The sequence below is a fragment of the Poecile atricapillus genome, chromosome Z, assembly GCF_030490865.1.
Source record: "Poecile atricapillus isolate bPoeAtr1 chromosome Z, bPoeAtr1.hap1, whole genome shotgun sequence".
NCBI lineage: Eukaryota > Metazoa > Chordata > Aves > Passeriformes > Paridae > Poecile > Poecile atricapillus.
This window is the reverse complement of record NC_081289.1, coordinates 5,554,145-5,582,089: the sequence shown is the minus strand read 5'-3', so window position 1 is coordinate 5,582,089 and position 27,945 is coordinate 5,554,145. Positions and strand designations below refer to the sequence as shown.

General features: G+C 41.1%; 1 protein-coding gene across 7 annotated transcripts in view; it reads right to left on the bottom strand.

Moving 5' to 3' along the window:
* LOC131592837 (CUGBP Elav-like family member 2) overlaps positions 1-27,945 on the bottom strand; it is a 370,538-nt gene that overhangs the window by 227,663 nt on the left and 114,930 nt on the right. For 3 of the 7 annotated variants that reach the window (XM_058864647.1, XM_058864645.1, XM_058864648.1), the window contains exon 1: positions 9,940-10,139. The exons of 1 other annotated variant lie outside the window; for it this stretch is intronic. In XM_058864647.1, the coding sequence (XP_058720630.1) occupies positions 9,940-10,013 (74 nt within the window). In that variant the 5' untranslated portion in view covers positions 10,014-10,139. Of the gene's footprint in view, positions 1-9,939; positions 10,140-23,991; positions 24,250-27,945 lie in introns of those variants that run through there. 3 more of the 7 variants (XM_058864642.1, XM_058864641.1, XM_058864643.1) reach the window with 2 other exon arrangements.

Below are 27,945 nucleotides of genomic sequence, written 5' to 3'. Positions count from 1 at the left end.
ATTCCTGTTAACACAAATGATGCTCCACTTTTTAAGTGTAACATTAATTTTAAATGATTATTTTCTCTGCTAAGTAATCCTAAATTTGCATCTTATATGAAAGCCTTGCCTAAATATATACCTTTTTCTGCTCCACAATATTCATTTTACCCAGAGGCCTGGCATCTCTTAACTCCAAATTCACTCTATATATGTGGCTCCAAACCAAACAGGAAAATCAGAGGCCCAAGTGGCTAAAGTCAGAATTAGTCCTCTCCACTGCCTTTCCCCACTTGAGAAGAAATGGAGGTGCTCAGAGACCTTCAAATCCTGTGAAGGCCAGCAAAGTAAAGAAGTCTAAGCATCCCCTGATGTGGAGATGAGGACAGAGAGAGCAAAGAAGCACAGAATCAGCCAAATAGTCTCCAGCTCCTGCAGAGACTCCAGGTAGCAATGGCATCTCAGCAAGCTGAAAATTGCTCCTTTCTGAATTCCAGAGTGTACCTCTTGCTACAATTGGCCTGCTGTTCATCAACACAGACAGACAGGCAGCAACGAGGCTGCTGCAGGACCTCTTCCCAAATCCGAGAAACTGTGCTTGCAGAGGAAGAAGTGACCTGAAGGAGCCTGGAATAATACTTTGAAAACACAGAGAGCAGCCAGTGTTCTGGAAGACTCTTCAGGCTACATGAAGCCTTGTAACCAATATTTTTTGCTGGAAAACAGGTCTCATTCCTCTGTGAATGCTGGTTTCAAAGGAAGGGTTGGCATAGGACACTGAAGAGTTGCTGCTGTCTTTCCAATGACAATGAGAACTCTGTCAACATCTATATGGCCACATTGAAAAAGTCACTGCAGGAAGAAAAAAGGCTCAAAAAATACCCAGAATCTGATCCTAAATCTTTATGTTGTACAATACATACAAAAGCATATACAAGGCTTCATCCTATTCCAGTGAAATACCCTAGGAACAGCAAAGTCATGGGAACAGTAAGAAGATACTGAAACTCTGAGCTTTTCCTATTCTACACAGCCTTGTCTTGAAGATAAATAATTGTGGTCTACCAAGTGAGATACTAGGCTGCACTTAGGGGACAATGAAATCAGGCAAACCCGATTGTTTTAAAAATCCGTAATACAGTGCTGGACTTTCTTCAACTATATCCGAGCAGTTATGAACTGCTGCATTTACTCTCCTCTCCACAGACAACAAACCAGCTTAAAAGGGGAAGTTGTACTCTATCTTCTGCAGCCAAACAATAGAGAATCTGTGAAAGCCAAAAGCCCTCAGGCATTGAGATGAATCCTTCTCTCTGACAAAGGGGAAAAGATTTGACAAGAGGAGCAGAACCCCCCCGCCCCAACCTGAGATGTGTGAACATGCCTCAAAAGAATACCTGCCTAACTCAAACTGACTTATCTTCCACTTCATCATCAAGACAGGCACTCTGCTAGCAAGGTAGAACAGTGTCTGAAAAGTTATTTGCCTCATGTTTCCATGCTGAAGTTCACACTGAGGCGAGCAATGAGAAAAAGGCTGCAAAAAACCACGTACACGACTGCAATTCATCGTTCAGAGCTGGACAGCCTGGCATGGGATGCAAAGCCCAGCATTATGCATTCCTCATTCAAGCCAAGCTCCTGGAAACCCATCGGAAGTTTGGCTTGAACACGGACTACAGGCTATAGCTGGTAATAAAACATCAGATAATAGTGCTTTACGTGTCCAGAGAGGTTCTCTTTTTCTAAGAATTGCTTCACTTGTCATTGATTTTTCCACATCCTGCAAAATTAAATGCTAATTTTATTCCTTCCTCTTCCCCCTGGTCCCCTCCCACTCAATACTAATCTCCAGGAGGAGCTGGCAACACTGAACCTGCCGGAAAAAGCCAGTGCTCACCTGGCAATCCTAAAAAATTCAGTGCTTCGAGGAAGAAGTTGAATGACGTGGGTCAGATTAGGACAAGTGGAATGACTTCTGCATTTTTTTTCCTGGAGAGATCATCTGTGGTTATTCCTTAATTCAGCGTTTCTAGTTTTGTGGTCAAATCTCTGAATATCATCCCAATCAAAATATTTTTTGGAATGAATTTTAAAGCCTAAATGCGTACCTAAAGTAATAGTCACTGGGATTTCCTGAATTCTATTTTTTTGTATCTCTTTTTCATTTTTGTTTGCTTGTTTTTTGTTTTGGACAGAAGCAGTTTAATGTTGGATAGGGCCATTAGAATATGAGAAACTGGTTTCTAAGCAATAAGATCTTGGAAGAAGAAATTAAACAGAATTAAGAAAAAAAACATTGAAAGCTCATTTACTGACTAATGAAATTATCAGCTTTTATATATGTTAATAGAAAGACTGATAAAATGGAAGAGTATTTTTATTTCCCTGGAAGACACAACAAAGGGATCAAGTTTACTAAAACTCATGGTGAAATCAAGACAAACCACAGCCATGTGACTTGCAATTTCTAGAGCATCTTGTATAAGAACAGATATATAACAGTTTTCTTTAAGCAATAGCCACCAGGCATGGAGTATGTTTGACTACATTTCAAACTCCTAATGCTTGTTCTACATTCCATCTGTGTTGAAATATAAAAAAAAAAATAAATGCATTTATTGATAAAGGGCAGAACCAGATGTCTCTCTCACTAGCAATGAATTGCAGGCGAAGGCTGACAGAGCCAAGCAATTGAGTGAGCCAGGGGGGAAAAAAAAAAAAAAAAGAGAAGAAGGGAATAGATCACTTGATTTTGTAGATTTTCAAATGCAGTTATCCTCTCCCAGAAGCTAATAATTTTCAACTACTGGGCCTGTTTCAGGCAAATGAAGTGCACTTATCTCACACAAGGCCAGAAACCATCACTGGACCAAGTGCCCCTGGAGTCAACAACACAAGTGGTGGGTCAAGCAAGCTGTCGATGTTTGGGGGTTTTTTGCATGTCTGAGCAATTCAGTGGTGCAAAGCTTTTGAGGAGCAAGAAACGGGAATAGCGCTTACATATTAGGCATGAAGACATTGTCACACCTTTGAGTTAAGAGGATGATGGATTTTCATTATTTTTCAGGGTTATGAAACAAAAGATATCTCATGTCAGCTGTGACTTGTAACCAGACTAGAGCTGCTTCAAAGCATATAGGAGGTAGGAACAGAGGACAGGGGAAAGCACAGTATAACCTGGGACTGTGAAAGGGTCGTAGCACTCGTGCCATGGAGATACCCAGCTACACACACACACACACACCAACTAAAAACTGTTTGTGTCAGGATACTCCTCTCAAAATCTCCAGTGTTGTCTAGGAGTGAGAGCATGTAAAGTGGAAAGACACGGAAAAAGTTGTAAATTAATGTTGCAATGAATTGCTGCATCTGACTGCCGAGACAGTGTTAGGCTTTTCTGCCAGGACTACATTTTCTTTGTCACACTAACCTACATGGAAAAAATAAAACAATAATAATAATAACGATAAAAAAATAAAAATCAGTAGATCACTAATGCAATTTTCCTGAAAGAGCAATAGCTACATCTCTGGAATAACCATGGTTGTAAACTCTAAAACCCCAGGGTAAGATCCACACAACAATTTAAGGAATGAAGAGGGATGTGAAAATCATAAAGCAGAATTCTCAGGTTGCTGTTGTCGTTTCCCTGGCAAACCTGAAGTGGCTCACTATGCATTGGCTGAGGGGAAATCAAGGACATAAATTCCCTGCATGCTTCCCTGCAGGGGATGAGTCCATCCCTGATGCAGTGGGGAGCAGGGGGAGCTGGGCACAGCTGGGCATGGTGTCTCCTTCCAGGGAAACCACGACACAGCTCTTGGCTTTCAGACTAAGCTGAGCAGAAGTGGGCAGGAGCACATCCCTTCCAGCCTGACCAAAGGCTGGAGCACTCACAGGCAGGGACTCAGTCACTCCATGGCACTAAGCCCTAAGTCCTGCCCTCAGCTGTGACAATATGCTGCCCCTGATAGCAAGTGATGGGTGAACTCACAGAATACAGCCCAAGAGGCCGGTGTAGGATCTTTGTCACAGCTCTTACACCAATGTTTGTTTCGGAGTATGGCTTTTAAACTTGACTTTAAGCAATGCCACCATTTGGCAGGCAAGGGAGAAGCCGTCCCAGGGCAGAGAACACACTCAAGCTACTCAGCCTTCTTCAGCTGAGTCGTAAGAGGCAAGAGAACGCAGCTGTTCTCATCCATATAAACTATTTTTTTTATATTTGTGTAAATGGAAAGAAAAAAAAAATCACCAAACAGGCACTATTGGTACAGTAGGCAACTCCTTTGTGAATTGGCTCATTTAGGCATTCATTTAAATACAGTAATTAAGATTTAACACAAAACAGAAGCTGCTTTCAGATGTCATTTTGAAGGCCAGATGATCTCCTCTTTATTAATATTATAATTTTAAACTATTGTCAGCTGAATTTTCAAGAATCAAGCTGTGAGCAAAGAGGCTACACTACTGAAGTGTGTCCTATTTACGTAACCCAGTCTCAATGAAAATGAGAGATTGATTATAAATCTGTGATACAGAGGATGGAGAACTGCACCACTAAATCTCAGGGTGCTTTATTTGGACGTTAGGAGGGAATTTATACCTTCAGCATCTGCCATTTACCTTTCCTATTTAACACCATATGGAAGAACACAACAGCATTTAAGGCAACATATTTCTGAAAACCTTTATGAGAAAGCCAGCAGCTTACTGCAAATGAAAAATGAAATCCTGAAGGGAACACAAGCACTTCTCCTCCTTTCCACAGCCACGGAGAACGCAGGAATGCGTTGGAAAGCAATTAAAGTATGATGATTCTAAAGGGGAATAATTATTTCACAATTACTTGAGAACATTACATTTATTGCTCCAATTAGTTTTTATTTTCCAAATAGTTCCTGCATTTTTCTTGTACCTATGAAGGTTTTTCTTGTTCTCCCACTTCTTTGCTAAGGAAAGCTCAGCCTTGCTTTCTACGTATATTCCCTATTTTGTGACTTTAGCCTCTAGTTAACCTTGCCCTGCCACCAGTTTGTTTTAATCAAAGGAAATCATGCCAGGAGATGCAATATACTTTTTAACTATATGAACACACAATAAATAATCCTGTATAGGAAACGGTGTGTGGAAACAAAGAAAAAAAGAAAGAGCACCAAAACGGTGCCTGTCCACTTTAGAAGAAGTTTATTTGCTTAAACTTTAAAACAATGATTTCTCTGTAGAATGTTGTCTTGCCCAAGTGTACTCTTTCTATTCTAGGTTCTTTTAAAAATGAAAAGAGTTTGTACACCTTTCCCCTGTATCGGTTTGGTCAAATATTTTTATATTAATCCAGGAATTAATCATGAAATTTGAATAGTCCAAATGCTCATAAGATATCAAACATCCTAAAATGCCAATGAAATATTTAGAGTTATCAAAGTTGTTAGAGAAATCATAACTGATGATTAATTTGGATGATGAATACGTGTGGGGGAAGCTTAAAACTTGTGAGATCGTATCATAGGAAGTGAAAGTTATATTTAAATATTGATGTGCTGAGAGTTATCGTAGGTTAACTTCTGAATGAGATTCTAGAAAAGATGCTGGGGAGAAGGACACCATGAAATTGTAATTACTTAATAGACATCCAAAGATTTATTTTTTTTTCTGAAGATTCTTGGCAACAGTCAAAAATCGCCTTCTTTTTTTGCTTTGATTTTCCTCTGTACTGGCCCAAAGAACCTGTCACACAAGTAACTTAAGTAAAATACAGCTATTACTGAATCAAAGTTAGAATAAAATGCCCGTATAAGGATGAGACTGTGGTCTTAAAAATTCCCAATTGTCTATTTTCAGCTAGGAAATCATGGTTTGATATTCTAGATATAAAAAACAGAGAGTAGAAAAATTCTTTTTGACAGGATGTTGAGATTCCTTGCAGTTAAGTTTAAAAACATAAATTAGGTATCTCCAATTTTTTGCTAAAAAAAAATTTAAAAATCCTGTATTGCAGGTTCATTGCAGAAAATGAAGTTCTGGATTTTAAAGTTCAAGTATTTCCTGTGAATGATGACATTTCTTATTTACTAAAGAGCAAGTACAAACAAAAAGTGTCAAAAATTGATCTTCACTGGCTTTTAAATCAGCATATTGCACGTATATCTGATTTTGACTCATTTTTGATTACAAGAGAAAGAAATTCAAAGGCTGAATATTATTTCACATTATTGCTTCGTTACCCATGAAGTTGCCTGCACATTGTTGAAGTATAATGTATTTTATTGGTATTATATCCACCTACCAAAAATTAAAGTAAAATTTGAGTTTTCAAGTAGTTACAAACACTGATACTCATTTACATTAAAGATAATCCCAGGTACTGAAATGTGGAATATAGAATGGAAAAATCTTCTGTGGTATTGCAGAAATCAACATGGGGGGGGGTTACAACGATGAGTATTTAATCCTCAAAGCAACCACTTCACAATCATCCAGTTGGCATGTACATGTAAGCCAGTGAAATCAGCAAATTACATTGAACTCAGATTTTATAACCTCACTTAGTAACCATTAACCCTCTCCTATCCTATCCACATACACACACACATTTCATCTCTATGTTTCACCTACATGTATCTATGCATTTTCCTCAGAACTGCCTCTTCCCCGCAGTGCACAACAGCAGTCAAACAATTCCTGATCCTTCCCAGAGCACTCACCAAGTAGGGCTCTTTGCAGGCATTTACCATAGTTAGAGAATCCAGCTTGCCATCTGTCCTCAAGAACAGAAGTTCATGCATTTTTATGCTTCATATCCTAGAGTATCTATTTTCCAATGCCATGTCATTCATTAATTTTTACTAGTAAATTGCCATTCAGTCACTAACCAGGTACACTGATGCCATGCATACAGTTTAATTATACACAGTCATGCTCAGTGTATCTGATGTTCTATTTTATTTCTGTTTAGCTATGAAGTAACAGCAGTGAAATTTGAAAGCAACCAACATTTAAGAGCCATTAACATTCTCACAGAGGTAAAAGCATTTTAACTTTGCAATTATCAGGCTGGCAGTTGACTTTCACACTAGGTATGCACTGAAAGTTATTCCCTGAAAAATCCCCTTTTTCTCTCTCCTTGAAATAACGGAGGATTCTGAAAATAAATCCCTTTACAAATAATTTTTAAATGTGCAAAGAAGAAGTGCAAGTGATATTGTATGCTATCAATTTCCCAAAACATCCGATATGCCACCGGCATATTAAAAAAAAAAAATAAAAAATCTAGTTTTGCCAATTTGTGCTGTGAAAGAGAAGTGTCATACATATATTTTGCTAATTGCCTTGCTCTAAAATAGGAAATTCCTTTCTGCTAAAGTCTGAGCTGAGATACACGGAATGGCTGGAGCAGATGGCGAGGTTAAAAGTTTTGTGCAGCGTGGCAACTCGGAGCGTGCTCTCGGATGCTCCGCGCCACCCTGCTAGCGCTGCTGGCGGCTCGCCGCTCGCCTGGGGGGGCAGCTAAAGGGGAAGGTGCTCGTGTGCCCCTGACCCCTGATGCGTAATCAAACTGCATCCTCATCAGCGCTGATTAGTCCAGAGAGTTGGGGACTTGCAAATAAATATATGTCACCACTTGGGTAAGAGGGACAAGATAAAGATGGTTTTAAACAGTGAATGACAGAGCATTAGAAAGGCAGTGTAGCAAAGCTCTAACACACAGCATTTAGTTTCAAGACTGTTTTTGTTAGGAACAGAAGCTCTCTGAGTTCATGGCAATTTAGCCTCAATATTAATTTGCATGCATGACACATGATCCCTTGAAATCATACCATCTCCACAATTACTTAGATCAGCAGCAGAGCGAGGTTTGGTTAATACAAGGAAGCACATCACATCACGACCACTGATGATACAGGAGGTAGTTTTTTCCTTCAAGATATTACTTAGCCACCCCTCCACCCAAAAAACTGCATGAGGAACCAGCACCAACCCTATAAGGATGTGTGCATTTAACAACTCCATTATTAAACTTCTGTATTTCAAGATCCACTTAGGAGCTGACATTTCTCAAGACTAATTTTTGTATCTTTGGACACACATTAAGCTTTGCATCTAATGAACAATGACTGTGTTTCAAGCTGTGTTAAAATATATTATGGATGCTTCACAGAGAAAAGGAGTATGAAGAGAGCAATGCAGAAGAAAGAATTTGACATGGTACTCCCCCACCTCGAGGGGCAAACTGGAGATAAAGTTATATAAGCTTAAGTGACAACAGGGCACCATCAGCCACAGTTAATAGTGCCTTTGAGCTTGGAGATGTTTGTTAGCAGGATCTTTTCTGACTGCTTGGAAGGACAGCAGGTAGTAAGTCTAATCAAAGCTGAGAATGAGATGATGAAAACAAGGGGAAGTTTGGCTGTGGCAGGTCCCTACAGAGGGCTGCAGAGCCAGAGATAGCAGTGTTCAGCTGCTACTTTGTACCCTAATGGTAAAACCTCTGCGATTTTTCTGCAAAGCGGAAGAAATTGACAGCACTTTTACCAAAACTGACTAATGCAAATAAAACCCAGGATTTTACAATGGGAAGAGCAAAACACAGCACAGAACTCTTCAGAACTTAACATCACAAATTTAAGACAAGAAGCAGGCAGCATTTACACACTCCACTGTCCTTCAAGGACTGTAAAATAATAGTGTAAGTCATCTGCACCAAGCACCTTCCCCCTGACTCTTGCCCCTCTCCCACACACTCACTAAACCTCAGCTGTCTGAACAACTGGCCACTACTGAATGTCTCCATGCAGAATACTGCTGGTGCAAAGGAAAGCATTCCACCTCAGAGAAAGTTTGGTTGCCAGTAAAAAAGGCACTAAAAGTCTGAATAGCTTTAGATGGGGGCACAGTTTGCAACCTGATTTGTGCAAATTGCAGGTGACACTCTCTGCTGCACACACGGGTTTATTTACACTTGTAACTTAAGTGCTGCCTCAACCAGAACAGCTTCAGTGCAGAGTCAATGCCAAAGCCTCTCGCTTCATTCTAATGTAACTCAAACTACGTTTGTCATCCTGATGAAAGAAGAAAAAGCAACAAAATAAAAGATATTTTGAATGCTGTAAAATAATGCAGCACAATCCTCACACTTCCTATCTTCCAGCAGATGTCTATTTCATCATTTCTAGCTTTTACTTTTTCATACAAGGCTTAGGTTACCTGAAAATACCTGTCAATTGGCAATGCCCAAGAGGATGATAATAGAAACTTTCAGACGGAGATTAACAGAGCAGAGCTGGGCTAGGGGAATACTTCTCCTTCTGAAATTCCAGCATTCAGCGTCCTCCAATACATCTCATCCTCACTCCAACCGCACGTTAAACAACCGTTCTCACCCTAATTAACACTCGCCGTACCAGGTAGCTGTCGGGGACGGTATGGGAAAAAACAAACAAACAAACAAAAAAACCCGAAGCCACATCTTTGCGTTCTGCCTGGTACTCCCAGTGGATGCTTAGTATTTCATCTGAATTTGAAAACTGATGAAAATTTGCAGGGGCATTTTTATTCTTCCGGGAAGGGGTGAGAAGACACGGGTGGGTGCGGGCTGGGTGCAGGGGAGGGACAGGTGTCTGTGGAGGGCTTCGCTGGGCACGGAGGGGAGAGCGCTCAGCTACGCGACCGATGCGCGTTTCTCCACGTTGCATCATCATCGGCGGCAGCCGATAACCCCCCGCGCCCGCCGGCACCGACCTGCGGGACGCTGAACACCCCGGGAGGGGGCACGACACGGAGACCACCAAGTGACTTGGGAAGGGGGGGTGGCTGGGGGTACGAACCCCCCTTCCCCTCCCGCGGAAGGGCGGGCGGTGCGGGAGGCACCCGGCCGGAGCCCCGCGGCGGGGGCTCGGTGCCGGGCGGTACCCGGAGCCGGGGCGGGGGGGACCCGGCGGCAGCCCCGCCGCCACTTACATTCTGTCAGAGACCAGCAAGCGGCCGTCGACCATCATCTCCGGAAGGAAATCCAGCTTGAACGAAGAAGTCATGCTGGGCTCCGGGGGCGCCGCGGCGGTCGGCGGGAGGATGCGGCGGGGCGCGGCGGATCCCACAACTGCGCCGGGCGGCGGAGCGGCAGGCACAGGTGCGGAGGCCTCCCCGCGGCAGCCGCCAGCCCCGGCAGTTGTCACATTTCTCTCCCCCTCTCGGTTTTTTCCGCCAATCCCCTCCGAAATCGACTGCTGAGGCAACTGTCGGTGGAGCGCCAGGTGCTGAGCGGGGAGGCGGAGCCATCTCCCCGCTGCGGCTCCCCGTTAACCCCTGCGCCCCCGCCGCCCCGGGAGAGGCCTATTGCCGCTGCCGGGCCGGGGGCTGCCCGCCCGGGGCTCCGCGGCTCCGCCCGGCCCGGCCCGGGGGCGGCGGGACCCGCCCGGCGCCTCCGCAGCGCTGCCCGGCCCCGCGGCCGTGAGGGGCGAGCCGGGCCCCGCGCCCCTCACGGCCCTGGGCGGGCACTGCCCGCCGCACACGCCGGGGCGAGCCGGGCACGGAGCTTCCCGGGGCGGCCGGAGCCGAACTGGGGGCACTGGGAAGGTTTGGTCAGGTTCTGGGTGCAGGCTCTCTCCACTCGAACTCCTGCCATTCAGACCTTGGCAGTCTTTTAAATGCTCAGAGTGATGTTACTGGCTGGCGAGAGACTGGTAGTAACTCTGTCCTCACTGATCAGAAAGAGGGATTTAAATAACTAATGACGGCAAATCCTTTCTCATGGCTGTAACCTCCCAAAAACCCGCTCCCAACCTCGCTGCTCTCAGAGTTGGCCGCACACAGAAGTGTCACCACCAAGACGCGCACAAAATTCCACGCATACAAATAGGTGGAGGCCCCCCCCATGCCACCGCCCCCTGAAAATCTGTATAAATTTTCCTTTCCATCTCCAAGACCTACTTGCTTCAATACAAAGCCGCTCCAGGCAAAAGAATATTAACATATTTACGAAGATTACTAGGTGATCTGAGCAGTCTAGACAGACAGAACGTTCCTCTCCATTGTGTGTGCTTCTCCATCTGAATCTCTCTCTAGGTTTTATAATTTGATTTGTTATGGATAATCAACGCTTGCAAAAAGTAACAAATGCAAATTAAAACCTACTATGCTTAAACTTTTCAAAGAGCATTCTAATACAAAAATTAAATTGACCCATAAAAAATGTGTTATCAGTCAGGCCGAGTTTTATTTAAATTTTGATCAATGTTGATTTTATAGGGGAAAACCCCACAGAACTGTCAAATTTGTAGAGTCCAGTTTATTGCACTAAGAGACTTTTCAATTTTAAACAGTTAAAAAGGAAGAAAAACCCCTCAGGCTGCTAAAATTTTTGCCTACTTTGCAAGTCTAAAGAAAGAAAAGGTTCACTTGGCCCTCAGCATAATCCCCGTAGGACAGCTGCAATCCTGAACAGATATCTATAGTGTTATTAATCTGCTCTGCTCTATATGTTCGCATACTGTCCTCATCACCATGGCACCTAAACTTCCACATAGAAAGGCACAAAAGCAAAGCTATGGCTCCTCTTTACTAAATTCATGGTGATTCCTTTACACTGCCCATCCATCACAACGTAGGACTGACTGTACAGTGGATAAAAAAAAAAAAAAATTAAGTGCAAAGTCCAAATGAATGGAGAAACCAGCAAAACTTTCTCCAGCTGGATGCAGCCACCTGGTTTTTGATCTGAGGCCTCCATGGTGGTTAATCCGGCCCAGAGCAGAGTTGGATTAACTTTCAATTTCAAAATCTTGCCACTGCAGAAGGGACAGATTTTAGCTCAGAAGAAATACAGGCTGCTCAGTGAGGATGAAGATATTCTTTTAACTAAGAAGTCTCCACCCCCACTTCACCCTGTGTGGCTGGATCTGCACCTCTTCATCATGAGTTTTTTTGGTAAATGCTAAATCTAAAGGACTTCAGTCTCACCAGCCTGTCACTTCTAAGGACCACAGTCCCACTGCTGCTGACTGAAAAGTAAATCCATGCTTCGAACAGGATGCAAAGAGGGGGGAGGAGAGGATCACAAATAATTTTGCTTAAAATCTGCATATGGAATAGAGAGATCCTTATAAATTTGCCCCATTATGCAAGGTGTAAGTGCTTAAAAATGCTTCATTAAAACGTATGTTCTTTTGAAATATTTATTTTCCTTTTAATTACATGTGAATTAGCTGGAAGAAGCTGTAGGGAAGCCCTCTTACTGACTTAAGCCTTCTCAGCAGTTTGTTAAATTCTAGCCTCAAATCCCTTGAGGGAATAGTGGATTCAAAGCAGCTTTTAATCATACTATAAGGAGGGTGAAGTAGTATGTAAGTAGGTCATAGAGAAAGCATTACAAGTGCATAGGTTATTGCTTTATTTAACAACTACAGTGTAACACACTTTTCAAAGCACATTTGCTTTTGCCATTTAAAAGTTAGAAGCAGGAACAGGGTCAAATGCAAAAAGAAACCCTTTCCATAAAAGATACTGAGATACGACTCAAGGAGAGCTTAGAGGGAAAAACTGCATTCGAATAATTTGGTTCTCAAACATAAATTATGTAGTGTCTATGTATGAATTAACTCTCGATAGCAGAGGGTAAGTGAAAAGTGAAAAGTGAGGGTAAGAAACAAAAAACCCCGAATGTTTCACACAATGTTACAGGCTCAGCTCTGTTACTTGCAACATTAATGCCAGAATCTTGACCAGCACAGGAGCGCAAAATAGCAGCTTTTAATAAAATTAAGGGAAAAGTGGAACGTCTGATGTGTTGCTACAGTACAGAGGGAAATGGGGAATGACAGTGGCAAGTGAAACTGCATTTAATTTCAGAGCATAAATGAGACAATGGCTCTAAACACTGGTTTAGAGGAGCTGCATTATTGCTGCCCTCCAATCTTAAGCTTTTTCAACTGGCGGAGCATATGGCAGTTTTGAGGGAGGAACCTAGAATTTGGAATCATCAGTTCTCGAGCTTTAATCCTATTCCAGCTACAAATGCTGCCTCCTCTCCCTCCTCCCCTCAGTGTAGAGTCCCAGACCCTTTTTGGCTTGTTTACTCTTTGTCCCTTAGTTTCTCCATCCGAGTGGGGCAGATGAAGCAGTTCCACCTCACCTTTGCAGATTAGTCACAGTTCAAATGGTTTTTCAAACACAGAGCTACATACAGTTTCTCCAAACAACTCAGCCTTTGAAAATCACACACCTCTTCAGAGAAAAACAAAACAAACCAAAATAAAAAACCCCAAAAAAGTTCAGCTGCAGAAGGCCATGATTGAGGAAGTGACTTGTCATGTGTATGAGTTCACTCTGACATCACTGCCTGTGGCTTCATTCAGTGAGTGACAAAGAGAGCAGACACCCCCTTCCCTTCCAGATCCCAGAGCCAAATCCAGTGAGGAACTCACATCACATCCCCTCTCCAGACCCCCTCCTCACCCTATCCTTAATTGTCATTCTTCTAATCAACTTGCCCCCCTGTTTTGGGCCAAGGAAATGATACTGCTGGAAGCGCTTCAAGGGAAAGTTTCTGAATTACTTCACTCTCTCCCAAGCCTGCAAGGCAGTATGAAGAGAGTTCAAATCCTCTGCCTTTATTCCCCCCTAAGCCAATGAACATGCTCGGGATTCAGCTTATCTCTGGCATCAAAGCAAGTTTCTAACAGAGGCAGCAGAAGCAGAGCTCAGCGATGGCGGTGTAAATTTGGAGCGGGCTCAAATGACTCCAGTGGAATCACTCAGGATCTTCCACTAATGCGAGGGGGAGCAGGAATCTGGTCCAGCTAGAGTTAGTGAATGCAAACGAGGTGGTTGCTGTCTTTCACAAAGAAATAACCTTCCAGGCAAGCCGTGAGCCCGGAAGCAGTGGTGTGACTAAGAGCAGGCAGTACAGCATTTTGGTTTGTGTAATGGGATGTGAGCCTGCCTGCCTATAAGGCAGGGAGCCCATCAGCCTAACTCTTAGTAGCAGACTTCTGGAGGGGCAAGAAGGGGAGGGGGCATGAAGAAAAAGCAAAGCAAAGCACACAAGCACTTGAGCAGAACTACAGAATGGTGTAAAAATCATTAACAAGTAAAGCAAAAAGTAGTACATTTCCTTGAATGGTAAAAAGTAATGGATGCAATTTTACGCCATTTTACCATTTGTGATTACCTGGAACAAAACTGTCTTTGTCAGTTATGTCTAATATTGGAAGAAAATTTTGAATTATGTAACCTTAACCTTTCAGTAGGGATTTTATATTTACAAAACCAAGCACACAACAGTCTTCCATTCATTTTGAGAAAAAAAAATAACTTGCATGTAACTGAAATCCTTCTAAAAAGAAAATTAAAATAGTGGTTAAGGCTGATCAATGAATTTTAAGCATTTAAAATCGTGCTTATGAGACTCCCTCCGCTTCCGTAGGCTACTGTAGCTCATCAGTAATCTTCAGAAATAAACGTCATTTAAAATTAGCCTGTGAAAAGGTCCCTCAAATTAAACATTTCTAGAGCTTTCACTTGAAGCGCATTGATATTATGTAAACTTGGTTGCTATAGTAAAACTTCCCACTCACTATCTTTTTTTTTTCCCTTCCTATTTTATACCAGTGATGAGGTGATTTCATCCCACTGTGGGTAAAGGGCCTTTGTTCCCTTTTGTGGGGAATAACTCAATCTTTCCGAAAACAATTAGGCAACATATCATGGCACAAGGCAGATGTTACATGGAATGGAGGGTCTTTTGGAAAGGCCTTTAATTTAGAGGAACAGCATCCTTTGTGAACAATATCAAATACGTGGGACAGCCAATCATCGCACTCAGGTCCAAACCTGCACAGAGCTAATGCTGAGCAGAAGCTGCCCAGTAGCCTCTGCTCCAGCTGGGCTGTTCCTGAGCTCACCACTACATTTAGAGAAAACTGAAATAAAGCAGTAACAAGCAATTTCTGCAAGACTAAGTCTTACCGTCCTGTTATTTATTTGCAGTCCTGTTGAAGAGCATCACTATTGATCCACAGGTGTTACCTTTGTATTAGTGCCTTGTTCATATAGACACAAGACCAAGGCTTTTGTCAACCCAGTCTTATCTTGACTTGGCAACAGACATTGATGGATTTTTCATTTTTCTTTTTTTCCTTTTTTTTTTTTTTTTTAATGGACTAACTTATGTTCTCACTTGTTAACTATCAACAACCACTGCCCAAAAAGGAGAGAAACTTGGGGTACTGCAAGCACTGGCAAGACCTCATTTCCTAGTAGAGAGTAGACATGTTTTTTATGGTAAAAAAAGATACAAACAACCCTGGAAGATGGAACAGAATATTCTTGGATTTGACTATTATATTATCTTCATGTGAAAACCTATGACTTAGGACAGGAGAAATCACACATCTGGTGTTCTTGTCTCTAATGCTCCATCCTCACAATATGCAAAAGCCCCACTATGCCTTCAAAGAGCAGAGGAAAAATCCCACTGTAACACAACAACCTTCCTCCCTGCCATCTACACCCACAGGAAGAACTACTGGAGACAGAAAAATCTCTCTCATTTTCTATAAATTTGAGTTTTCTGGAGATTTTTGCTCATCTGGAGAGGCTGGGAGAGAGGCAGGACAAGGGAGGTAGATGGTGAGGATGGTCTGGATCAGAAGGTGATACTGGAGGTCATTCTCCAACTCCAAAAGCCACAGGCAAAGGTAAGTGTGAAGTTCTAATGTGGCATCAGCAAAGAAAGAATGTGGGTAAGGGACATCAAAAGAGACAAGAAGCCAAAAGACGACTTATTTTTAAAAACAAAATGGAGAGTCATCTGAGAAGTTTATTACAATATCTGCATTAACCCAATGCACTTCACTTCTAGCAGCAGGATCCTTATGAGCTTAACCTTCATCCTCCCTTCTCACTCACTTCTACCAGGTGTTTTTCTTCCTTTTGCGCTGCAAATGATTGGATTTCACCTTAAACTCAAATTGTGGCATCTTTAAGGTAGGAAATTTCACAGGTCTATTTTTTTCATTTGCTCATGAAGTGCCTAGCATACATGTCAATCCTCAAAAACAACAATCACCCTGAAAACATGTAATGTAGCTATCTTTGTTTCCCAGACAGAAACCATTGAACATCAGACATGAAGATCATAAAGAAAAGACTCCTACAGTAACTATAAGGCATTTGGATGTGCAGAAAAGTGCACCATGCCTGGTTTTAGTGGTTTGGGGATTTTTCCCCTTCAATGAACAGTGCAAGAATTGCCACGTAAACCAGATCAAAAGGTCCACCTAGCCCATGACCCTGGCTCTGATAAGGGATGGAAAGAGAAAGAGCACGACCATGGCAAGTGATCCTTCACACCTTCCAGTAGCTGGCGGCTGAGGGATTTCCTAGAACCAAGAATGGCATCTGAACCATAATTTTTAACAAGCTCAAGTCACTGATTCAGTTTTCCCACAAATTCTCTGTCTGAAAAGAACATTGATGAAGTCACATGTTTATTTTTCCCCAGAAATACCTGTTAGATTTGCTGTTCTTAACAATTTCAGGGATTTGGGGCTCAGTACAACAAAGAGGAACATTGATTTTCTTTTCTGAACCAAAACATTTAACCCAACTTAGTGTTTAACATACAGTATTTCACTTTGAAAGGTCATAATAATTCATCTGCCACTTTTAAAGAAAACCTCAACCCCTTGATACAAAAACTTTGTAAGGAACAGGTGCTAGAACCATGAGGTTCCCAGGGAAGGCATCTAGTTAGGCATTGTTTTGTGAAAAAGGCTCTTTAGGAAAAAAATTTGGTCACTTTGGATTGCTTTATTCAGGGGTGGGGGTTAACTGAGTTTAATGTATGTTCATCAGCCGTGCACAGACAAATCTCCATATGATTCATTGGAGCAGCACTGCAGAACACCTGGTGTTGCCAATGCAGTTCTGTTAGTGTTTTGTTATTTTTAAAGGGGGTTATATAACTCTCTAATTAAAATTAAATGTGGGCTGAAATGATGCAGGCAAATTCTCAAGCTTCAGAGTGAGCTTCTTCCTCACAGTTTAGCAGAAGATAAACCTTTTTTAGGCAGAAGAGAAGGAAAATTAAACCAAGAGGTTGTAACGTTGAATTTAGGGTCTCCAAAATTTTAAGTTTTCTGATAATTCTCTGTTTTTTTTCTAGAGGCCCTCAACCCCTCCGATGCTGACCTGCAGCTTCCAGGGAGTGCAGGTGCAGGGTTTGAATCTTAAATTCACTCTGTAGCACAGCCATCCTATCATCCACAGGTATCTGCATGTGCAAGGTTTAGTTTCCAGATTATCTGTGTTTCAATACAGTTACTTTTCACTCCTTTATTTGTAGTTTCCCCTATCCTCTCTCTGATTTTCTAGAATTTTTTTTTTCCCTTCCTCAAACTCTCTGCTTTCTCTTCCTCCTGGTGACAGACTGTTGTCTGGCATCCTCAAAGGCTGCTCTTGAGGATGACCTGCTGATTTGCTGCCATGGGAACTCTGGAGCAAGGACAGCATTTACCCCTCACACACTGAAGGGCACAAGCAACAGTTCCCTGTGCTGCCCTTCTCGCTGGTTAAAGTTTGCCCTCCTCTATTTCACAAGGGGCATTGGAAAGCTGTGCCTTAAATAGCAAGAGTGTTGCAGCCTCTGCAGTGTCCAGCATCAGCTGAATTATTTGGAGGAAGGTGGAAAAGTCTAATAGCCGATGTGGGCAGCAAAGTATGAGAGTTGAGAAAAACCCTCTCTCATGTAATGGCAAAAAGCATTATATTCATATAAGTGCTGTATTTAAAACTTCCTGAGCAATCTTATTGGTAATCTTATTCCTTTGAATCAGAGAGAGTTAACTTAAATTAGGTTGTTTTACCTGAATAAGGGATGCAAGGTAACACATCAGCACACTGAGTATGCTACATGGAGAGATAAGCAAGTAGTTCTCTCCATTCCCCCAGCCCCAAACACAGTTTTGGCTGTTTTAATTGAAATAGAAGGATCATTTTTACTTGGCTGCATTTTACAGGGCAGCTTGTGATCCACGCTGTGTCAGCCTTGTCAGTGCACTGGCAGATTTACAGCCCCACGGTACTTTCCTGCAAGCACAGGCTCATAACAGACTAATCCAGTAACGTGGGCTTCATGCACAATACAATTTCACGAACCACCTAGAAAGTGAGTGCAAATCTGGGAGTCGGTGCTTTCCAGAAAAGTCATTTTAGTCATTAGCTTAGGAATGCTGAAGATGGATCTGACTGATATTAGCCCACAGAATGATCACTGATCCTTATACTGTCAGAGAAAATAAAGTTGTGTGTGAGAACAGCTGAAATCCTTTTTACATCCCGCTTGAGCTGATTACTAGTTATGCTCAGTCTCAAGACCGGAGTGAGAGATGAGAATATTAGATTCCAGATCAAGATTTACACAAAATTTCGGAGAATTCCTGCCCACTTCTATCCAATAAAGATAGTTAACCTTCAGTGCATCATTAACTTGCCGAGAACAGTACTAAAGCGACTTTAATTGACACATTTACTTCTGCTGCAGGGTGAAATATCACAGAAGCAAAACAAAACGTAAAAAAAGAAAAAAAAATTAAAAATAAAATAAAGCTTTTTGCCACAGCAAGAATGTTGGAAGGGAAAAAAAAAATCCTTTTTTATTTCCTCTGTGAGGATGCCAGCAGTCTTGTTTCATAAACTCCAGTGATTCATCACCATCCCAGGCAGCCAATCATTCCGCAGGTCAAATAGAAATGGGCTGTAGAGCCAGCAACTCCTGCTGCCCTGATAATGCATGTCATTCCAGGCATGGCGACATGCTTTCTCAACAACTGCCATTTTCAGTTACCTTTTCTATGGCTGACATACAAGTAAATGTGTTGGAAGCAGTAAAACAGTCATAGGAAAGCAGTTGCAAAGATAAATAGCACCTGCACGTGATAATCTCTAATGTCATTAGAAAGGAAAGAAGGATGTGTTTTGAAATAGAATTTCTCTCCTCCGAAAGCATCACTTGACTTGGGGGGGTTATGTGTGTGTGACTGAGAGGGGGGTTTCTGTAGTTTTTTTTTTCTTGAATTAACATCCTGACATTCGTCTTGGTAATAACCTTAAGAGATACAACTACGGGAAAAGAAAAAAAAAAACACAAAACCCAACAACAACAAAAAACAATGCAAAACCCAAACACCCAGCATTAAATATAAAATCTTGTAAGTCACTTGTGAGAAAGGTTTTGTACAGCTGGATTTTGTTTAAATTCAGTAATGCTCATTTTAAGAAACACAACTGCTCTAATTGAGGGAAAAGGATTTTCTTCAGCCATTTCTTTTCAGTCTTTATTCCTTATCATCTAACTTAAATTTCATTAACTACTTCTTCAATAACTGTCTTCTGAATCATATGTAGTTGAATACTGTTTTGCAGATGGAAACCAAGTGGGAGTTATAAGGGCACAGGATTATAGGAATACACACCCTCAATGAAAAATGTTTAAACTTAAGTTCACACATGTATGTGTGCACACAGATATATATGTGTATTAGTAACAGAGCATGTGCAATTTATATACATGTACCATGTAAAGTCCCCGTGCCTGAACACAAATGGAGGTAAAAAACCAAACCCACAAAACTGTTCCAAATAACAGTGCTGGAACCAGATTTCAAATGCATAAGATTATCCATATTAATTTATGGTAATCTACAAATGAATGCAGCAGAGACAGTACAGGTTATCCAAAATGGTACTTGCATTTATTGAGAGACGACCAGAAAATATCTTCATGACAGATTTAGTTGCATCTTCTAATACCCCCTGAATTAATATCATGCAAAATAGAAAGTACAAGATGTGTTTCCCCTTTGGAATGACTGGCTCTTGAAATGCCAAAGGAAAGCCAAGCATTTTTCTCTACACAAAGTCCTCTTAGACATCTTGCTTTCAGATTTCATCAACTTAGGTGTTTTCAGGGCTGTAAGCAGTGAACTTTCCATCAGCAGCATCTTCAGCTAATTAACCCTCCTGATTACAATAATTAGTATTGATTCACTCCTGAATGACTTCTTAAGTATTCAAGCACAATCTACACTTGCAGTAAAACTTCTAGATATGAATATTAATTGAACATTGGCTTTGTTTTTCAGCCCCAAAGGTATAGTTTGCAATCTTATATAGAATAGAATCATAGAATGGTTTGGGTTGAAAGGAACCTTTAAAGGTCATCTACTTCCAACTCCCATGCCATGAACAGGAACAGTTTCAAGTAGATCAGGTTGTTCAGAGCCATGTCCAGCTTGACTGGGTATGTTTCCAGGGATGGGGCAGCCAACACCTCTCTGTGCAACCTGTTCCAGGGTTTCACCAGATTCACTGTGAAAAATTTCCTCATGTCTAGCCTGAATCAACATTGTTTTAGTTTAAAGCCACAATCCTATGACCCATTGCAACAGGCCCTGCTAAAAAAAATCGTACCTATAAGCCCCCTTTAGGTACTGAAAGGCTGCTCTAACATCTCCCTGGATCCTTCCCTTCTCCAGACTGGACAATCACAGGGCTTTCAGCCTGTCTCTTTGGTGGAGGCAATCCAGACTGACTGTTTTTGTGGCCCTCCTCTGGGTCCAATCCAACAGTTCCATGTTGAGGACTTGTTAAGGACTCCAGACTTGCAAGAGGTACTAACAGGTGGAATCTCATGAGGGTGTGGTAAAGGGAGAGAGTCACCTCCCTCGACCTCCTGGCCACCCTTCTCCTGATGCAGCCCAGAATACTATTCCCTTCCTGGGCTGTGAGTTAACACTGCCAGCTTGCATCTAGCTTTTCACCCCCAAGTGTTTATCTGCAGGGTGGGTCTCAATCCCTTCATACTTAAATTTGGTAACAGAAACACGTCAGTGTCATCCTCTCTTAACAAAGAAAACATTAGCATGTTGATGATTGTGGTTCATGAATGTGAAAGTAAATAAATAAATAAATAAATACATGCAAATACTCCAGGCTAATAAATGAGCATAATTCAAGTCCATGTCCCTGTGGAAGCATGGAAAGCCAAATCCCAAGCTAAGACCTATCTTGTTCTTTCTCTAACAGGTAGGACAGAGTGTGTTCATTTTGAAGTCACACCTGGTCATTGCAAGAACAAATAACAACTCATGTAGAGTCTGAATTACCTCTCTTAGCTCTGTTGTGGAAACAGATGTTGCCAAGTTTGACAACTGCAAGGCACCACATTGCTTTGTGAATGGATAATATTCAAAACAGGCAGCACTGAGGACACCTCCCATGTTCAGGGCATAAGATCTCTAAGCCTATGCAGTCTTTCAAAAGTCATTACTTTCATTAAACATGCTAAGAAATTACTCGTGTTACAGCTTTGCTTCACCTTCTTTGATGTTAATAATAATTGTTATGGCTCAGAAAGCAATATTTCAGTAAATATGCATAGAAAGATTAATTTTTTTTAAAGTAGGATTCACACAAACCAATTCAAAAATCAGTCTTTGATGTGAATGCAATGTGAGAAAATACCCTTGGAAAAAAACAAAGTAATTTTCAATCCAAGAAAAAAAAAAACCCAAAAAATCACTGTATATGTATTTTATGCAACATTTTATCTGAAAACAGAAACTAGAGTAAGTTTGGTAGGAACTCACCTGTGAGCAGAGCGCTTAGGGAACAGTAATAGTATTGAATAGTCCTTAAAAGTGGTTGGTTTTGCTGCCCAGGTGTCTGTTGGTGGCTGCTACAGAAGTGCATTCACGCTGCTCTGGGCTATCCCTAAAGGGGCATTTCCACGTAACTGAGAGCGAGGGACTCACTTTATTGCCACTCACAAAGGGCAGTAGCTGCTGGAGTGCTCAGGCTGATGCAACATGACATGATAAAAAAATAACTTTATGAAAACATGCCACTGTTTCCCCCCTCCAGTTCAGGCAGAGCAGAGCAGTTGTGAATGAGTTAATGTTTGTCTTGAAAGAAGTTCTCCCAAGGAAGTGAATTATGTCATGGTCCCATAATATTAAACACAATCCTTGTTTTCTTCGTGTTTATGCACAACAGATGGGATGCAAGTACTACCTGATAATCCATAACCTCTTGGTTTCTCAAGTATTTTATGTGATTTTACCTTTTTGTTCACATAAACTCTTTGCTATTGATTTACACCATCTCAAGACTCAAGGGAAGAAGATACAATGACAAAAAAAATGCAAAACAGCATAGCAAGTATTCAGTCTCCCCACCAAACATTTTTATGTTGAAATACATGCTTTAGTGGGCTCTGACTGCTACCGATAAATCCTTAATGTCTTTTTGTTTTAATTAAGGGGTCCAAGAGACCCCTCAACCTATTTAAATCATGCACTAGAGTCCAGTTTTTTAAAAAAGGCACAAAATCTCTATTATTAATTGATCAAAGCAAAAACCAGAAGCCACTGATAAATAAATCTTTTCTCTCACAAAATCATTAAACTTATTGCTAAAAGCAATACATTTACTTAACATGTAAAGTATTTAAAGACTTTAAACAGTTTAAGAAACTCCACGGAGTAATGACAATTAATTTTATTTAAGACATAAGCTGCTGTCCAAGTAGTAACTCAAAATTTTTCTAAACCTTTGTAACAATTTCTTCTCACAATGCATAAGGTTCATTTTGACAAATTCAAACCCAAAATTTTTTACTGTTTTAATGCTAAACTATAGTTCTCTAAACAGAAAGATAATTTAAGAAATGTCATATGAATAATTTGTTTGATTTGGGGATAGGAATCATTCAGGTAAATTATTCTGTCTGACCTTTAAAATTCTAACGTATAAAACGTTATAAAAATGGAAAGTCGCATGGGCTTCCGCTTTGAGATCTGATTTATCATTTTTATTGCATTTTCATTACCTAAAAAAAAATTAGAAACAGTATCTTCAAAACAGCAGTTAAAGTTGATACGATCGGGCATAAAATCAAGCAAGTGCACATTTGGCAAATATGTGTTTGCCAGATTGACAGTAGTATTGTAAGCTTTCAGAATCAATAAGTTTTCTCACCACAGTTAAAGGAGAGGTTAGCAATAAATCTGCAACTTAATGCAATAGCCATAATTGTACGATACAAACCTCCCCCTCCTTGCACTATTAGCAGCAGATATCAACTGAAACAACCACCACAAAACAGGCAACACAGTTTATATTCTACTGTATACACAAAAAGATTAAGGGAAATGAAAAAGGGGCTGAGAAAAGGAAAGGAAAAAACCCCCAGAACAACCCAAACCACCCCATCGCCAGACATACATTAAGCTAGTTTGACAACACCATTGTTCAGCTGTCCCATTGTCAGACCAAAAGATGTATTCAATGCTACAATGTCTGCTAGCAAATAAACAAAAGACTACATTTTTCAAAGCGGGGTGCCAATTCCAGCATAATTCTGTGTGTGAGCGTGCGTGTGTGCGTGTCTGCGTGTTGTGTGTCTCTGAAAAGAGTAGTCGATGCTGGCCTCCCGCTAAACCTGGGAGCATTATTAGAGAATAGATGTGTAATCCTACATTATAGGAGTATTTAGATATTTTTAAAACATCTTCGAGTGGTAGAGACTGGGTGAAGCATTAGTAACTATTTACATAGGCTAAGTGAAAATTAAAGTGGTATTTAGGGCACTAGCTCTAATATGGAGTCTCCCTGAGCTTTTTCCATGCTTATTCCATGCCCAGTGCATAATAATGAAGCAGGCAGAAATATTGCAAAGGAGGTGATAAAAGAAATACCAGCTCTCTTTTAGAAAGGAAAGAAAAATTAAAAAAGGAAATATAAATATATTTATTTTTTCCCCTCCTTGCCCTCTCCGTACATTTGTCATTATACATGAAATGTGCGACCCGAACTAGTGGAAAATGCTCCTTGCACCCAGCAATGCCTGTCTTTTCCTTTAAATAGGGAAACTACTTAATACACAGCACGGTTATAGTTGCAGCGGGCCCAGGCAACTCGAAAGCACGCGTTAAAACAAAGGAGACAACATACCTTAAAAGCAGCTCCTCATTTCTCATAGTAACAGCGGATTTGGGACAGCGCATGCTTTCTGCACCGATATTCTCAACAAAAGCCAGTTCAGAAGTGCGCTCAAACATCAATGCCACAGTAGCTACTCACTAATGGCTACTCTTTCTCTCTTTCTCTCTCTAGTCAGACGCTGAGTGGTGGAGCAAAGGGGCCCCTGCAGATTCACTAAGCAGAAATAATCCTCTCTGACAAGTTATGTTGTCTGGGCATATTTTACATTAATGCACTGTGCTGCCTATAGGGGTCTTGTTTGCGTTCACTCTAGCCTAGCTGGTGTTAGCTCTCTTAATTACCAGCCAAAAAAAAAATTAGCAACATTCCCTCCCCCCCTCCCCCCGCCGTTAAAACAAAAATAATAATGTGTATATATATGTACATATAGCATATCTCTGTGCATAAAACTGAAGGAAAAGGGGGGGAAATCTATGGGCAAATGAGGAAAAGCTTTCCCCCTCTGGAAGGAAGCATGTTTGGTATGGATCTTTTGTTTGCCCTGAGAACTCAGTGAATACGGTGGCAAAGAGATGCTGTGGCTTGTGAGGCTTGTGCATTTTAAGGGAATTGGGTTAGAGGCTCTTTCTGGGGCTCTGGAGTCGCAGCTGGAGCTTTTGCTCTCTCCCTCCTTCCCTTCCCTGTTCAAGGCTGAGTGGCTTTATGGGACCTGCCAGCTCACATCAGAGGGACTGGGGAGTATTAATGCAGGCACCTGGGGATCTTCCTCAAGTTTTCAGTTTTTCTTGGCAATTTTAACCCCTGAAAAGCACAAATCCAAAATCCCTCCAATTTTAACCCCTCCAAAACACAACTCGGTTACCAAGTAACTGAGTTTGCTTTAACCCAGACCTTTACGCTTGGCTTTGGCACAGTTCTCGCAGACGGGGAAGGATGTTGCATTATTCAATGATTTACTCACTTCCTATGTATGAAAGGAACTATAGTGTGACACAGATTTCAGGGAAACAGCCTCTTTGGCCCTATTTGGGAGATCTGCCATGTGATTTGTAGGAGCAGGTTGTGGTCTTCCCAATTGCCAAGGTAGTCAAAGAGAGGTTTATTTTCATGTCTTGGTTTCAGCTTCTGCTGGGTAAATCTTTAAACTGTGCAGTTACTTTTGAGTCAGCAGGATGGTCAACTTTTTTTTTTTTTTTTTGTATTATTTTAAATTTTTAAAATGTACATCAGGTACTTGAGCAGGTGCTTATTTAGTATACTGAAAAAGTCAACAAGTCCTTTTCAGTCAAAAGCTTTTCTGTACCACTGTGGCAGTAAAATGTATCTTAAAAATTACTGTGATTTCCTCTCAGGTCATGTTAACTTAAGGAGGTGCAAAACTCAATAAACACAAATTGTCTAAAATTGACGACTTGTCAAAAAGTCCAGTCAGGCTAAAAATTGATCTACACTTCATGATTTGAATTCAACTTTAGTGGACTTTTGCCTATGTGGCTGGTCCAAAGTTCTTTTCCTACATTATACACTACCCCTTAAAATATATTGCTATGATATCCTGATGCAGTGCTACTGCTGCTAATTCCTTAACAGAAGTTGGCATTTAGGGGCTTGATCTTTAAACTTGAGTCTGGGAATGAAGGCAGAGAGAGAGCAATCACCAGGATAAACTTACTCCAGGATAAACTTACTCCAGGATAAACTACCAGGATCTTACTGGTAGCAAGATCTTGCCTTTGTGATGGCAGCTGTAAACTTCTACTGAGGTCATAAATTGTTTGCAACAGAAACAATCCTTTTGTTCTACACTTCTCATTGAGCACTGTGAAACCTTGGGATTAGTTTCAGTAACTCTGATATAATATTTGTCAAATGACTAAAAGACAAATTAAAAAACAAACCTAGACATAATCTACTTTTAATGGTGTAGAGAGAAAGACAGCAGCTTAGGAAACATGGGTATCATGAAGGACTTCAAGTTAAGGGAAGACAGGTTTCAATTTGCTTCCCTTTTCATCTGCAAAACATGACTGGGATTCTAGTTGCTCATGCAATAAAAAATAATAAATCATTTTAATGATTAGCAAGTCAAACCAATTCCGTGTTAAAATGTCATGCTCCAAGGTCAACTGAGACAACATAGCTTGTACTTCATGCTAAAAATATCTGAACAGTCATGGAAGGCGGCCAGGAAAATACTCAACCAACATGACAAATCCCATACCTCCTGCCCCAAATACTAAATCCATTACTACCATTTCAGGCACGGCCACCAGCACTCCAGATTTCAGCTCCTTTACTGTTCACCTCCCAATGCCTTGTGCCCAGCACAGCTCACCGTGGTGCCCGGGCTGCTCCAGAGCAGTCTCGGGCTGGTGAGGCTGATGTACGAGCAGCAGCAAATAGCAGGGTATGCTACAGAGCACACAGCTGAACGGGAAGTGTCAAACAGTCTGATGAACTGCTACAGTTTTCAAAAAATATGGCAAGGATCAGCATCTTAAGACACTACCAGCTGAGGGAACAAAGCTTTCTTTTCAGGCTGGAGCAGAATGGCTCACACAGAGCCCTTTGGTGGGGAATCAATGGGCTTCTGTTGGGCGGCTCCATGCAGTTGCAAAGTTCTTGATCATTTCTGCACTTAGAAAGGAGGAGAAGCAGCAGCAACAGGAGACAAAGTGAAGTATTATGGAAGGACTCATCCACAGCCGAAGGAACAAATAAAAAAATAAAAAAAAAAATAGAAAAACAAAATCTACAAAGCAGTAACACAGACAGACAAAAAGAACCTACACTATCACACGTAATGAAATGTCTCACAGAACAACATCTGCAGAGGGATCACAGCTGCTGAGGATGAGAGGGAATATGAGTATTATTTTTCAATTGTAAGATGTACTAAGCAGGAGTGCCTTTAAAATAATATGGCTGAAGGGAAGATTAAACCAGATGCACAGGGCTATCTGGCTTCTTTCAGGACGAAAGTCCAGCTGTGGGTTTAAATTCAACTTTTAATATGAGAAATGATTGTAGATTCATAACTGATATGCATATATTGCAGAATGCTCTGCACAAATTACATACAGTGGAAATTTAATAATTTCATTGCCCTGTATTTAATGGAAACTCAAGCCTTCCACGTATGGCCTATGAGTTTGCTAAACTAATTATGTGATACTGCAAATCCTTGAAAAGCAACTGGAATAGCAATCATTTACACAGGCAAAATGATCAAAACTTCAGAGGCAAACCTGTAACAACTAATTTATACCAATTAAAAGTGTTCCTTCTGCTTTCAAGTTATTTATTGAACATTTCATTTGTTTACAGTATTTGAAAAGTATTCAGAAGCCCAAAATATAGTGGCTTTTTGCTACAATAAAAAAGTGTTTCTACCAGCCAAGAGATAGACTAGATTTCATGACAAAGAAATGGTGGACAAATGTCCAGGACAATGGACCAAAAATCATGAGTGCAATCATCAGAGGAATAGAAAGCCTTGATTCATGGCCCCATTTTACCAAGTGTTCCCGTGTCAGATCTCATGCAAACCAATTAACCTCTTGCTCACATCTTCATCTTTAAAATGAAAAAATCCAATAAACTCCAGAGCAGTGTGACCATGATACAGAACACTGCAAGATGTATAAATCACTGCATTATTGTGGCTTGCACAAACACTTAAAATATGTCTTCTCCTCACAAGAGGCACTTGCAGTCTAAGTCAGTTATCTGCTGTTCTGTGCGGTTATTTAGGCTCAAATCACATTTGTTTTGTACAGGTGTGAAAAGCTACACTTTAATCTGATAGCATTTTACTGTTTTAGGTGCTTAAATCCCACCTTTGAAGCTGAGCAATTAGTCTAAGCTAGTCATCTAGGGTTTCTCTATTGTCACTGAGGGGAGATTAGTTATACTAAAGAGCATTACCACATCTCTCCATTGACTACAAAGGGATTAGATCCC